Raw genomic sequence first — 14,253 nt, forward strand, 5'->3', positions numbered from 1 at the left:
GACATAGTGATGGGGTGAAGATGTTTCTATCTAGGCAGCTTTATGAATTAGACCCAATAACCTAATTCTGTAGGGCGGTTATCTGTAGGCAGGTTTTCCAGCTCCTTCCTTTGCCAGTGAGAGGTGTGTTTTTTAGTTTTTAGTACTGTGGTGTATTTCGAACAGTTTTGAAAAGAAGTCTCTTTAGTGTCATTTGTAGGACTTAAGTTTGCTACTGAATTTTAAAGGAAAATGCCTGGATTCATCAAAAAGTATCTGCATTGTCAAGCATAGACTTCACTCTGAGTTTGCCTTATCACAAAAGGAGAAATCACTCTAGAAGTTAATGTGTGCAAGGCATTAGGTTGAATGACAAAGTGTATTACGGATTGATCTTTCAGCTACAATTATAATTGACTTTGAAGATTCAGAATTTCTCTTTTCCAGGAAAAAACCATCAAATTCATAAACTCGATTTTAGGTAAATTTAAATATCTGTTGTGCAGAACAATTTTCTTCAACTAGGACTGAAAAATATCTGATTGACTTATTGAAGATAATTTATTATCTAATGGTTGTGAAATGTCTGTTTTGTTGAGGTTTGGAAGATACAATAATCAAATTATTTTTCAGTCTTTCAGAAAACTTTTCTCCTTCTCCCTTCTCTCCTTGCTTTCTAAACCCTTCAACAAGAAAGCATTAAAAGGAAAAAATATTCAGTAAAATCAAACCTGAGTCAATGCCTTTATCCTCTGAGAGATTCTCTTGGAAATAATTGCCTCATGAAAAGGAAGGGAAGCAAATTACCTTTTTGAATTTTTTTTTTCTTCCAATGTCTTCCTTCTAGCTAATGAAAAGAATAAAATTTTAGGGTGGTTTTGTAAGTTGTATGTTCCTAGTTTTTTTGTGTGGAATGTCTTATTTCCCTTTAGGGCAGGAGTCATCTCACAATTTCTAGGTTACTGTATGATAACTAGCATAGATGGACACTTGTAGTACGAATTTAGGAAAACTTTATAACAATAGATTTGCACAGACTAAGCGATGATATTTGGTTTTGTGTTCGGGGCGGGGGGTAGATGATAACACCTAGTAAACACCACTTGTGTGTTCCATCCAGGACCCTAACTCACTATAAAGTGCATTACTCTTAGGATTCGTAGTATTTGAAGATTCGTTGGTGCCCTTATTATGAATAATTAGCGTCCTCCCGCCCCTCTCCCCACTCCTGCCCCCTAGGTGCTTAAGATCTTGGTACCTGTTCCGATCTGAAACTACCACAATAAGAGAAGAAAGGGCAGTGTCATCGTAGGCAGTTCCTAGTTGCTAGAGAATTTAGGCCAGTTAGTTATGAGCTTGATGAATTTTTGTTCTCAGTTCAAAATGATGAATGTTCTCACTGACTTTATCAGATGTGATAGTATAGACTGCTCTTTCCCGTGGAACCGAAGTGTATTTTAAAAGTTTTTTCCTTTTTATAAAGAATGTCTTGTTGCGCCGTTTTGCTAGACTGAAAGTTTCCTCATCACTTGGTGAGACCCTCCTCTAATTCAATCTTTGTCTTTTGTCTTTGCTGCCTTGCAGGGTTGGTACAGTAGGCTTCACTAGACTTAGCTGCAACTCAGAATTTCTCCTCCAGCACCTGAGTAAATGCTGATGGTCTTGTGGAGAGTGGATTAAGAGTACGAGCTAAGTTCTCAATCCCAATTAAGAAGCGGAGGAAAATTTAAACTGTCTCCTTCAAAGTTTATCACAACCACCACCATCAAGACAGCAAACCAAAGGACAAAGACTTTGACCTGCTTTGTTGCTCTGTGTAGTCCAGTTCACGTATGGTTTACAGACTTGGCTGGGGTTACTAATGTGTAAATAAAAAGTCGGACACTTCTGTCGTTGGACACTTTTATTCTCAAAGTTACCAAAATGAGGGCTGTACTGGAGACAGCAGACATTGCCATAGTGGCCCTGTATTTTATCCTGGTCATGTGCATTGGTTTTTTTGCCATGTGGAAATCTAATAGAAGCACCGTGAGTGGATACTTCCTGGCGGGGCGCTCTATGACCTGGGTAGCGATTGGTGCCTCTCTGTTTGTGAGCAATATTGGGAGTGAGCACTTCATTGGGCTGGCAGGATCTGGAGCTGCAAGTGGATTTGCAGTGGGCGCATGGGAATTCAATGCCTTACTGCTTTTGCAACTTCTGGGATGGGTGTTCATCCCGATTTACATCCGGTCAGGGGTATACACCATGCCTGAATACTTGTCCAAGCGATTTGGTGGCCATAGGATTCAGGTCTATTTTGCAGCCTTGTCTCTGATTCTCTATATCTTCACCAAGCTCTCAGTGGATTTGTATTCAGGTGCCCTCTTTATCCAAGAGTCTTTGGGTTGGAACCTTTATGTGTCTGTTATCCTGCTCATTGGCATGACTGCTTTGCTGACTGTCACCGGAGGCCTTGTTGCAGTGATCTACACAGACACTCTACAGGCTCTACTCATGATCGTTGGGGCACTCACGCTTATGATTATTAGCATGATGGAGATTGGCGGGTTTGAGGAAGTTAAGAGAAGGTACATGTTGGCCTCACCCAATGTCACTTCCATCTTGTTGACATACAACCTTTCCAACACAAATTCTTGTAATGTCCACCCTAAGACAGATGCACTGAAAATGTTGCGGAATCCAACAGATGAAGATGTTCCTTGGCCTGGATTCGTTCTTGGGCAGACCCCAGCTTCAGTATGGTACTGGTGTGCTGACCAAGTCATCGTGCAGAGGGTCCTAGCGGCTAAAAACATTGCTCATGCCAAAGGCTCTACTCTTATGGCTGGCTTCTTAAAGCTTCTACCAATGTTTATCATAGTTGTCCCAGGAATGATTTCCAGGATACTGTTTGCTGATGATATAGCTTGCATCAACCCAGAGCACTGCATGCAAGTGTGTGGAAGCAGAGCTGGGTGCTCTAATATTGCTTACCCACGCCTGGTGATGAAGCTGGTTCCCGTGGGCCTCCGGGGCTTAATGATGGCAGTGATGATTGCGGCTCTGATGAGTGACTTGGACTCTATCTTTAACAGTGCCAGTACCATATTCACCCTCGATGTATACAAACTCATCCGCAAGAGTGCAAGCTCCCGGGAACTCATGATTGTGGGGAGGATATTTGTGGCTTTTATGGTGGTGATCAGCATTGCATGGGTGCCAATCATCGTGGAGATGCAAGGAGGCCAGATGTACCTTTACATTCAGGAGGTAGCAGATTACCTGACGCCCCCGGTTGCGGCCCTGTTCCTTCTGTCCATTTTCTGGAAGCGCTGCAATGAACAAGGGGCTTTCTATGGTGGAATGGCCGGCTTTATTCTTGGAGCAGTCCGTTTGACACTAGCCTTTGCCTACCGTGCCCCAGAATGTGACCAACCTGATAACAGGCCAGGCTTCATCAAAGACATCCATTACATGTATGTGGCCACAGCATTGTTTTGGGTCACAGGACTCATTACTGTAATTGTTAGCCTTCTCACGCCACCTCCCACGAAGGAACAGATTCGTACCACCACCTTTTGGTCTAAGAAGAGCGTGGTGGTGAAGGAGAGCTGCTCCCCAAAAGACGAACCGTACAAGATGCAAGAGAAGAGCATTCTGAGATGCAGTGAGAATAGTGAGTCCATCAACCACATCATTCCCAATGGGAAATCTGAAGATAGCATTAAGGGCCTTCAGCCGGAAGATGTTAATCTGTTGGTGACCTGCAGAGAGGAGGGCAACCCAGTGGCTTCCTTAGGTCATTCAGAAGCAGAAACACCAGTAGATGCTTATTCCAATGGGCAAGCAGCTCTCATGGGTGAGAAAGAGAGAAAGAAAGAAACAGAGGATGGAAGCCGGTACTGGAAGTTCATAGATTGGTTCTGTGGCTTTAAAAGTAAGAGCCTCAGCAAGAGGAGTCTCAGAGACCTGATGGAGGAGGAGGCTGTTTGTTTACAGATGCTGGAAGAGCCTCCGCAAGTTAAACTAATACTAAATATTGGACTTGTTGCTGTGTGTTCACTTGGAATTTTCATGTTTGTTTATTTCTCCTTGTGAACTTTTAAGGATATGATGAGACATTAACTTAAGAAAATACTGGTCTTTGAAAAAAAACTTATGTAACTGTTGCATCTCTCAGGCATTGTTTACGCTGTAGGTTTTAGCCAAATTTTACTTAGCAGAAAATCATCTATTTGCAAGACTTTATTTTCCCAGAGATGGATGAAAGTAAATTTTCAACCTAAATGAAGTAAAACTTGTTTAACAGATTGAATTGTGCAAATGTGGTTTAAAATTTTCCATACCAAAGTAAGGAGAGACCAATTATTCTCATAGCACACTTAGGGCAGAATATATGCTAAGATATGACGATAAGGTATACTGTGTGCACTGCCACATCTCGGTTAGACCTCCTTAACCTGGAGTGGAAGACTTGCGCATTTAAAAGTTTTTTCCTCTGTCTCTGTAATCCCTACCACCATTAAAAAACCTGAATTTGTAGACATTGTATAATCAATCATGTACCGAAAATCTGACTGATGTGCTTGTGGGGTACTTGTTTCGGGACAAGTTAGTTTGTTAGTTAGTTTGCCATTAGCATGAGTATTTGGATTCTGATTACCAAAAGAAAGGAAGAAGAATGTTTTCCTGTAGCTATTCTTGAACCACCAATATATGGAGTTTTGGGAAAATTTATTCCATTTCTTTTTCTCCTTCTTTGATGTTTAAGTGAACCATACTCAAGTGATCACCAGGTCTGTCTTTATAAAGTTATATGTCATGATTGTATTTTTAAATTGATTATCGGGGAGAAAATGAAGTAAACATTGCTGATGATCCCCAAATTTATTGACCAAAATTAAGATTGTTTTTCTAGTTTGGGAATTGGCAGCCGCCAAGCAGTGTTCAATCACTGTAAGCTGAACAGCTGGTTACTCATACTCCGCTAGTTCTCTAGCTTTGTTCTTGTCGTTTGGTAACATTCTTTATTAGCCAGATGCCCTCCCAAGTGGATCCACTTGGAAGATATGTTCAGAACTTTGAAGAAAAATTGACACTGCCTTTGTGTTGGGTTGCCCTACTTGATTAGATCATATTTTGAGCTTGAGTTTTCAGAGGGAAAATTTAATTCTGAAATCACATTGTATCCTTGGTAATTTTTTTTTCCTGATTTACTTTTTTTCAAAAGACTTGCCATCTGTACATGTCGTCTACATTTCCGTTTAGAAAGTTACGGTGACTTAGAGCATGAGGATGTTCGATTGCAAACTGGTTATCAGTAACAGAAAACTGAAGAGTGCATGCTTTGCCATTGGTAGATTGTCACTTTAGTTTTTCTGTAGAATGGATAGCATGTTCAAGAGGTGCCATGAACAACAGCTTCTGGATTTAATGGTGTGTCTCATGGATATTACGGGACTTGTATAGTTGTAGGACCTTCTATCTTGACATGGCTCGGTACCCAGTTGCAACTTTCATGGATGGGAATCTGTTTTTCACAGACTGTAATTCCCCTTTGTGAGGACAGGTTACGAAAGATGTTAAAGCTCTTGCAGATTATGTAGTTCTGTGTCTGTGTGTACTCAACACTGTCCTTTTTCCTCCATGACAGATGAAGGAAACTAATTGTGTATCTACTTTGTTTGACTTTCCTGTAATCTCTGATACTTTTTAAATTGCATGATTTTATTAAGCTTATATTCTTTAGGGAAAATTATTACTTTTTTAGATACTTTTATAGATTTTGAATCAAAACTCAGTCCTAATGACTTTAAATTTTTTGTATTCTGTAAACTAGTTCATTATGATGGACTTGATTAGTCCAAAGTTGATTTTAGAAATTATCAGGTAGCATAATGTCTTCCCATCTCCAGGGGGCTTTCTGATGGACTGAGTCTGTTGATGAAAAAATAATTCATGTATGAATAGCATGATTTCTGAGAGCTTAGAGTGCCTTGTAGAATTTTTTTCTCAATTTCATTCTTAGGGTTTATAAATGGGGGCCAAATAAATAGGGACCATCCTTTTCTTGTGTGGAGGCTGAGGCTGTGACATGTCCAAGGTTACAGTCTGTTGGGAAGAACAGAAAACCAGGTGTCTAAATCTGGGTTCATGGTTTGTCCTCTTTTCTCAAAGGAAATGACGTTCTTCGAGACAGCCATTTGGTATTTAGGGAAATAATAGGATCTTAGATTTTTCAAATTGGCATTAAGTTGTAGGAATTAAAATTTTCTTTGACTCTGAACACATTGCTGTGTAACTCAGCAGTGAGGACTGACATACTGGCTGGGCAGCCTTCTTAACCCTTCTATTTACAGCATTAATGAATAGGTGGTGTTTATGTGGATTTTTTCCTCTTTATTTAATGTTGAGTCCTAACAGTTTGGAGTATTAGGGTCCCCCTACCTTCTCTCTGTTGTCGGTGTAGTACAATACATAAAATACATCATCTTGTGTCTGTCTGTGTGTACATAGCAGTAGGTCAAGTTTAGAGTATTAGCGTCTGTAAATAAGGAATGACTTTAGCTTATCCATTAGGATTGTTTATTCTTGCCAGTATAAACATCACTTTATTTAGACTGAAGTCCCTGAAGCTTGCCCTTCTTATTGCTTCCCAGTAATAGATAATGTGCTTGAATAAGTATGTGAATTGCTGATTGCAGCTTCATTTCAGCAGACCATTCTTCAGTCTGTATTTCATTAGATTGTTCTTGGAATGATACGTGGTCTGTTTTAAGCTAGCAAAACGTTCATACTTTAAATGGGTCCTAAGTGGTGACACTGATGTCTGGACATTAACATGTATGTATTTTTATATTGGCTTAGACTGACGTTCAGAATTGATCAAGTGATATTGACTAAAATAGTTAGCTAAGAGTCAGAAAGAAGTGAGGACACTTGTCTTCAAAGGTGGAGACAAATACTGTCCTATCTGCTGTTAATGGTATCCCTAGTTCTTAAACTTTTGAACTTTCAGACAGTCTTAGTCTCAAGATCTGATGAGAAGAGGTTATTACTGTGGTATGCCAATTCATTATTGGCTCCTTTGTGGGACCTCTAATTTGTCCTGCCACCCCAAGATAGTAAGCAGCTTTTGAAACAGCTGAGCCAGTCTTTTTCCCCAGCCATTCTTTCCTGGTGAGTTTATCACTCTTACCCTTAGGTCAGAGAAGCATCAAGCAGTGACAATGGTGCTGTGTCCTTTGGCCTTAATTCAGCAGATCTGATCTCTCAAGGCTTCCTTTTCACGTGGCTCAAAGGATCCATTGTCTTTTTGCACAAAGAGGCTGACCAGGGTCACATAGGCATAGCTTTTAGGGATGGCACCTCAAGTAATTGGCAGAGACCCATGGCTCTGTGAAACTTCACGTTTTAAGAATTGGGTGGGAAGGTTGTCATTCAGTTCTCTAACCTGAGGCTAAGCGCCTATGGGGGTGTGGTTGAAAAATCTTGTCCAGGGTGATTAAAGTCTTTTAAGCATCTGCATTTCTCAGTCCATTCCTTTCTCTCCTATACTGGGTGCGTGGCTCTTCCCCTTTCTTTGAATAGCGTTTAATGTAGTCTGTGGGTTCTTCTCGTTCTTTACTGCACTATAAACTGGCTGTATTAGCTGTTAAAAGGTTAGACCCGTCAGTGTTGGCACTTGACAGTATACAGCTTACTTGCTTTCCTTATACTTTTCCTGTGTCATTTTCACCTGAGGTATAATGGCTGGAAAGGAGCACATGGGTATCTCGTAGTGACACCTCCCTGTTCTCCAGGTTTGGGTTGAGAGATGTGTAAAGACCGTTTCTGTTAAATTATGTGACTTCAGAGACTTGCCAGGACAAGGTTTTCCTAAGAAGTTAGAACAACTATTAAAATGCTGGGGAGTACCTGGGTGGTACAGACTTAAGTTAGTGAAGGATACACATTAGCTTAAGATGTGCAGACATAGAATCATGTTCATTGAATTCTAGAACTTGAGGCATCTTGGCTGTCAGGTGGTGTACATCCCTCCCCACATAGATTAGGTACCAATGAATGAGATCCAGCCTGTTAAACCCTGGTTTCTTGTCAATTATTGTGAAATAGGAGTTTATTAACATATTTGAGATTAAATGAATGATATTTGATAGTGATACTTTAGTAGAAAAAATACTTTTAAGCTTGAGGATTTGTCAGATTCCTGATTAGCCAGGCGTTAAATTGCTTAAGTCATTTCAGCGTTGACGTTAGCCTCAGTAGCCTTCACAGGTAGGCTGTGTTCCTATTTGTGTGTAGACCCACCTACCGCTCAGAGAGACTGGTCTTCCCCTTTATTTGTCTTTCCTCTCATTGCTTTAACTCTTCACCAATTCTTTCAGCACTTAGGAAATTCCTGTTTTGACCTTTTGTCAGCTTAATTCCCTTTCAGGCTTACTGCCATTCGTGGCAAAAGTGCTGCTTTGCTCCAGTTTTGAAGACTTGGATCCACACAATTAAATACAGTTATTTTAAAATATACTAAATTTCTATTAGCTTAAACTTAATTCTCAAGAATAATTTTCTCAGCCTGTGCATTCACTAATAATAATCAGTATTTTCTCAAAAATTAGGGAGGCAGCAGTAGTTAAAATTCATGCAGCTTTCTTTAAAATGGTGGTATGACAGTGCAGAGAAATGGAGTTTGTTTTAATGCCAAAAAGCCCTGTTCATGCAGTAGTTAAAGGAAGACATTGGAACTGGTCAGTTGGCGTATAGAGAAACCCTTTTGTACTGGTTAGGTGTGAAGTTGGATCACGTAAGAAGTCGTCTTTGGATTACTACACGTGGTTGGACTTGGTTGACTTACCTCAGGGCTGCAAACCCCGTTTTCTCCATTAATTCTCTTAACTTGGTGTGCTTTTTGTCCGCCCCTCCCCTCTGTTGGAAGATGAGGTCTTCAGCTGGTTTGACTTCTACAGCAGAATTTAGCTAAGGTTCAAAATAATTAGTAGGCTTTGCCAGCGCTGAGTCCCGCACCGTTATTCCCATAGTCTCAGAAATGTTTTTTTCCCCCAAACTTCTCTCTCCAGTGCTGGGAGTAAGCCTTTAAACTACTGATTCACCTTTAAAGGAATGTTGTGAGAATTGATGTAATTTATGTTTTTGTTTCCATCTCAAATCCTTTATAAAAGATAGGATTTAGTTTTTTGTTTTGGGTTAAGCAGCCCGTTTATCTGGTACCTAACAGCCGGTAACCATTGGCATATAGTCTTTTACTCAGAAATAGACAAAAAAGGTTTGATGTTTCTGTATCATTACTGATCACATCCTTTACTTTTTAGGAGAGGACCGTTATCTGAGGCTGTAGACTTAAACCAGTGACCTTCCTTTACGTAACAACTTTTAAGTTTGATTTGCTTACCTGGATGGATGGCATGTTTGAAGAGAGGGATGCTAGAATGAACAAGCAGCTGAAGAGCAAGTCAAGACAAAGCACAGTGGTCTCAGATTCTCCTCAGTGCAGGAGCCGTGGCTTTGCTCTCCTTGGAAAAAAAGCACTATGCAGTGATTGTTGCCCCTGGCGATGAAGCCCCACCCGCAGGTCAAGACACTGTAAGCTGCAGTGAACTCTGTCAGTGAGGGAAATACCTATTGCAGTGATTTCGGCAACAGCACAAGTTGACAGTAGATAACCACAGCCTTAGTGGAGACTTAGATTTAACTTGGTAAATTCACCTTGTACCCTAGTATTCCTGAATAAGGAGTGTTTACCTTTTTTATTGCCTCTAGACAAACCGGTCTAGATCATTTTTCACTTTATCGGGATACCCAGACTTCCATAAGTAAAGTATTCCTTAGTAACTCACTTTTTGTTCTAATAGTTGGAAACTGAAATTAGGCTATTATTGAAATCTCAAATTGGCAAAGGCTAATGTATAGGGTGTTCCATAATATAATAGCTCCTGAGGTTTATGTGTTTTGATTAGTGCCTTCTGGTTGCCAATATTGACTCTGCTAGTTTATACCTTTCCCTTTCTTGATTGAGAATTCTAATTTGTTACAATTCCTCTTTTTAAAGTTTGTTACAACTAGTGAAGGAAATAGAAAAAATACATTTATATTTACATACTTTATATGCAGCCTTTATTTAGGTTCCAGGAAAGTAAGTAGCTCTAATTCATGTTGCAGCTTAAATGTTATTTATTCATCTGTATTTGTTTCTTTTATATCCTTAATTAAAAATATAAGGTTACTTATTAATTCTGTGAGTATATTTAACTTTATGGTTTTTCCAGTGTACATTTCGTAGGCATATCTAAGAGCAAGTATGTGACAGCAGTTCACATTCCATGGTAGGGAAAGAGCTTAAAGTAAAGGTCCATAGAAAGCACAAAATCCTGTTCACACGTGTGTGTATCTCCACGTGTAGAAAGCACAAGACTAACGGTACTCTCAGTAGCCCACAAGTGCCAGTCCTAAAGCCCACCGGGTGTTTGGCTCGGGAGCTGTTAGGATGAGGACCACGAAAGCCCTAGATGGTGAGATGTCCAAGTTATGGATCTTAAGTGGTAAGCGATTCAGTGTAGTAATCTGAGTAAGTTGTGCTCCTTTGGTGGAGGGAGAGAATACAAATGTCAAGAATGCTGTGGTTAAATTTGGGGGTCACTGGCTCAGATGGGGTCTGTGGGCTCTTCCTGTGATCTGGAACTGAAGGAACGGGGACAGACTTCTGGGGGTGTGGAACAGTTTGACAGACTTCTGCTTTAAGCTGTAGAGCCATTGGAGTTGTTTTTTTTTTTAAATCTTAAATTTTTATAAAATTTTACTTCCCATGAATATAGTACCCTAAAAACATGGAGAAATTTCACACTCTCCAGGGCAAATACTCCTTGTCTTTAATCTTTGTGTAGGTTTGTATGTAAGAGATGAAATTATCTTTCTTTTTTCTTATGCTTGACTGCACTTCATTTTAAAAGAGCAGAATTTGATCTGTTCTGGGCATCAAACTGATTCTGAGACAGATCTGCCAAGTGGACTGCTTTGCTTTGCACAGTGGTTGTAAGAGTCTCAAGGATCCGTTAGAATCCGTGCTTGTTCCATCACCCGCTTCAAGAATAGATTAGATGAAGTCCGTGACTGTGTGTGTGAAAGAAGATCATGTGCTTTCTTCCACTTGGCATTGCCCTTGTGTCACCCCTCACTTTCTTCATCTGAATAGTCCGATACGTGTTTGTCCTGGATTTTGCCCCTATGTTAAAAGATACAACTCTCAAAACAGGAGAGAAGTGACTACCTTTGTTTCCACTCACCTCCATTTTGTATATTTATCTTCTGAGGGAAAGACCTGGTCAGCTCTCGTAATACGTGGAATGAAGATGAAAGCTGGTGTAGAGTAACGTGGTGTGTTTTAGAAGAGGTAACTGAACACTCTGAGGGAGAGATTTCCCCCTCTAGCAAAAAGTAGCTGGGTGTGAACCTGCAGCAGCATTTTAGAATGTAAAACCACAGGCTTTGAGGGGGTGAGGGGAGAGGAGTGCCAGAAATGTAGGAAAAAGGAGCGATTTGAGGAACATCTTTGGTTTAGCAATATGTGATAAGGCAGAGCAGTTAGAACCTGTTGGTCCTGGATACAGTCATGCATCGCTGAATGACTGGGATATGCGCTGAGAAGCACGTCCTCGTGTGAACATCGCAGAGTTGCTTACACAGACCTAGATGGGATAGCCTCTGCACACTAGGCTCTGGTACTAAGCTTGTGGACCACCGTTGGATATGTGGTCCGTGGTTGACAGAAATGTCGTTCTGCAGTGCATGACTGTAGTATGTGTTCCGTACCTTTAAATGTTGTTTTTAAATTTAAGATAGCTTGTAAGTACTTAAAGAATGCTTTTGAAGATTCCTTTGGTGGGATATCCTTTCATTTATAATTCCATGGGAAATTGCTTTAATTAGTCTAGGTGAAAGTTCTAGCGGTGTAAATATGTATAATTAGAATTTTCTAATTTCACTGTGAGATCTCTAACTTTTGAGTGGCAAACAGATCAACAAGTCTTGCTCATGGACTTTTCTGTGGGGTTGCTAAAATGCAAAAGCTTTATTTTTTTTAATAATGACATATTACATGAGTGTCAGATATGGTATGGAATCTGTTCCCCTGCTTTCTCCCACCAATATTGCTTCGGTTTATAGATTGCCAGCAGAGTGCAGAAATAGAGCAGGGGTTCATCCATTCTTTGCTTGGACATCTGTTTTCTGTTGCGCAGACCTGTGTTGGCAGTCACCTATGAACTATGTTACGCTTCTCAGTGCTTTTTTTTTGATAAGGTGGATATCAAAAATAGTTGCTGTGCAAAAGATAGTAGTCTTCTTCAAGAAGAAAACCAATTCCTTTTCTAATATCCTGTGAAATTGCTTCATTCATTTCTTTATTTTTAAGCCAAATGTCAGCAGAATACTGCTGCTTTTATCTAGTAATTTTGATATGTAAGTATTAATGCATTTTTAAAAGATGTCTCCATTGAAAAATGTTTTCCCAGTGTCCTGCCTTTTATGCTTTGTTCAGATTTTCTGTAAGAGACCAGTCTGTGCACTGGGGGTGTATATTGTGTACATGTATCATTTCCTCAGTTATGCATTGTAGGCCAAATGTGATTATAAATGAAATTGTTGAGTTATTGGTGTTTTTTGAATTGTAAACTGATTTCCAGTGTACCCTTCATTGTCCATAGCTTTTTTTTTTTTAAGGTTTGACTCATCGAGTCTGTCTCATTGTACAATGTTTTAGTTGCAAGCAGAAAGTAGAATTTGGTATAAACCAGGTTACTTCCATATTGAAAGGAATACAATTGAAATTGTAGATTTAGGATTGTTAACCATACACGACAATTCTAACTTGACAATTCTAACCTACTGTATACAATCTGATTTTTAAAATTGTAGACATGTATGATCTTGGTTTAATGTGTTTTTAAAAGTGTTATTGTTTAAAAAATAAAAAAAAAAAGGAAGCAGATCTGCTAAAGAGCTGTCAGTTTTCATTACTGACTCTGTACAATACACTGTTCTTTGTGTACTGTGTGTTATTTTGCCAGCTGCTGCATTAGCCTTCAGAAGTATTTGGAAACTTAAGATGAACTACATTTCTTGCAAAGTATATTCTTTTCTGTGGTATTTTGTCCTGTAACTGAAGTATAGTAATTATTTTATGGAAATGTTAGCACTTCTGTACCAACTTTGAATAAAATTAAAAATTTACATTTCTGTGACTGAGTTTTTTCAGTATGAGCACGTCTACCCTCAAAAATATACAGTGATCTGTGTCTCAGAGTTGAAGAGGTTACACCCCGGGTCCTTTTCCCTTGGCTCCTGAATGGATCCAATGAGTTTCCCCCATCAGTGACTTCTTTTCTTTACCTCGGTAAGCATGGACTCACAGGTATCGACTGAGAATTGAGTTATATGTCAGTCAGCCATTGAGTAAATCAAAATAGTCTTAGTTTTTTCACTTGTAATTTTGAAATAATTTCAAATTATAGGAGAGTTGTAAGAATAGTATGAAGAACCCAGGCATCATCGTCATCCAGATTCACTAGTAGTTAACATTTTGCCACATTTGTTTTGTCATTCTCCCCAATCATACATGCTTTTCTGAACCATTCAAGCAGACATCATTCCCTTCTACCCCCTAAGTACTTAGGGATATGTTTCCTAAGGACACTCACTCGTATACTCACAAAGTAATTATCATAATCTGGAAAATAACAGTGATACAATATTTTAATCTAGGTTTTTAATTCAAATATTGCTGTTCCAATAGTGTCCTTTTATAGGAACTTTTCTTTTAAGTTCAGAAGCCAGTCCATCACATTTAGCTTTTATGTCTGTCTCCTTTAATCTGGAACAGCTCCTCAGCTTGTCTTCGTCTTTCACGGTATTCACATTTTTGAAGTTTAGAAGGCAGTCATTTTGTGAAGGCCCCTCCTCAATTTGGATTTATCTGTTTCCTCATTAGATTCACACTGTGTGTTTGTGGGAAGAGTACAACATAAGCCAGAATATGTCCTCAGAGCTTCCCATTTGGAGGCGTGTGATGTGTTCTCCCATTATTGTTGACGTTAACTTTCGTACTTGGTTAAGGTGGTGTAACCAGGTTTCTGCATTGTCTAGTTACTGATTTTCCCTTTGGTAATAAAGTAATTTATGGGAAGATAGTCGGAGACTGTGTAAATAACTTATTCCTCATCAAACTTGAACCCCTAGTTTTAGCATCCGTTGATAATTCTTGCCTACGTTATGATGATGATG

At 39.5% G+C, this 14,253-nt stretch overlaps 2 protein-coding genes across 3 annotated transcripts in view; both read left to right on the forward strand.

Annotated features, from left to right (window-relative positions):
* The window catches only part of SLC5A3 (solute carrier family 5 member 3), a 35,376-nt gene extending 22,173 nt beyond the window's left edge, over positions 1-13,203 (forward strand). For both annotated transcript variants that reach the window (XM_070597208.1, XM_070597207.1), the window contains exon 2: positions 1,564-13,203. In XM_070597208.1, coding sequence (XP_070453309.1) covers positions 1,903-4,059 — 2,157 coding nt within the window. In that variant the 5' untranslated portion in view covers positions 1,564-1,902 and the 3' untranslated portion in view covers positions 4,060-13,203. The remainder of the gene's footprint in view (positions 1-1,563) is intronic.
* The window catches only part of MRPS6 (mitochondrial ribosomal protein S6), a 77,123-nt gene that overhangs the window by 21,862 nt on the left and 41,008 nt on the right, over positions 1-14,253 (forward strand). The window lies entirely within an intron of this gene.

This window comes from Equus przewalskii, chromosome 27, assembly GCF_037783145.1.
Source record: "Equus przewalskii isolate Varuska chromosome 27, EquPr2, whole genome shotgun sequence".
NCBI lineage: Eukaryota > Metazoa > Chordata > Mammalia > Perissodactyla > Equidae > Equus > Equus przewalskii.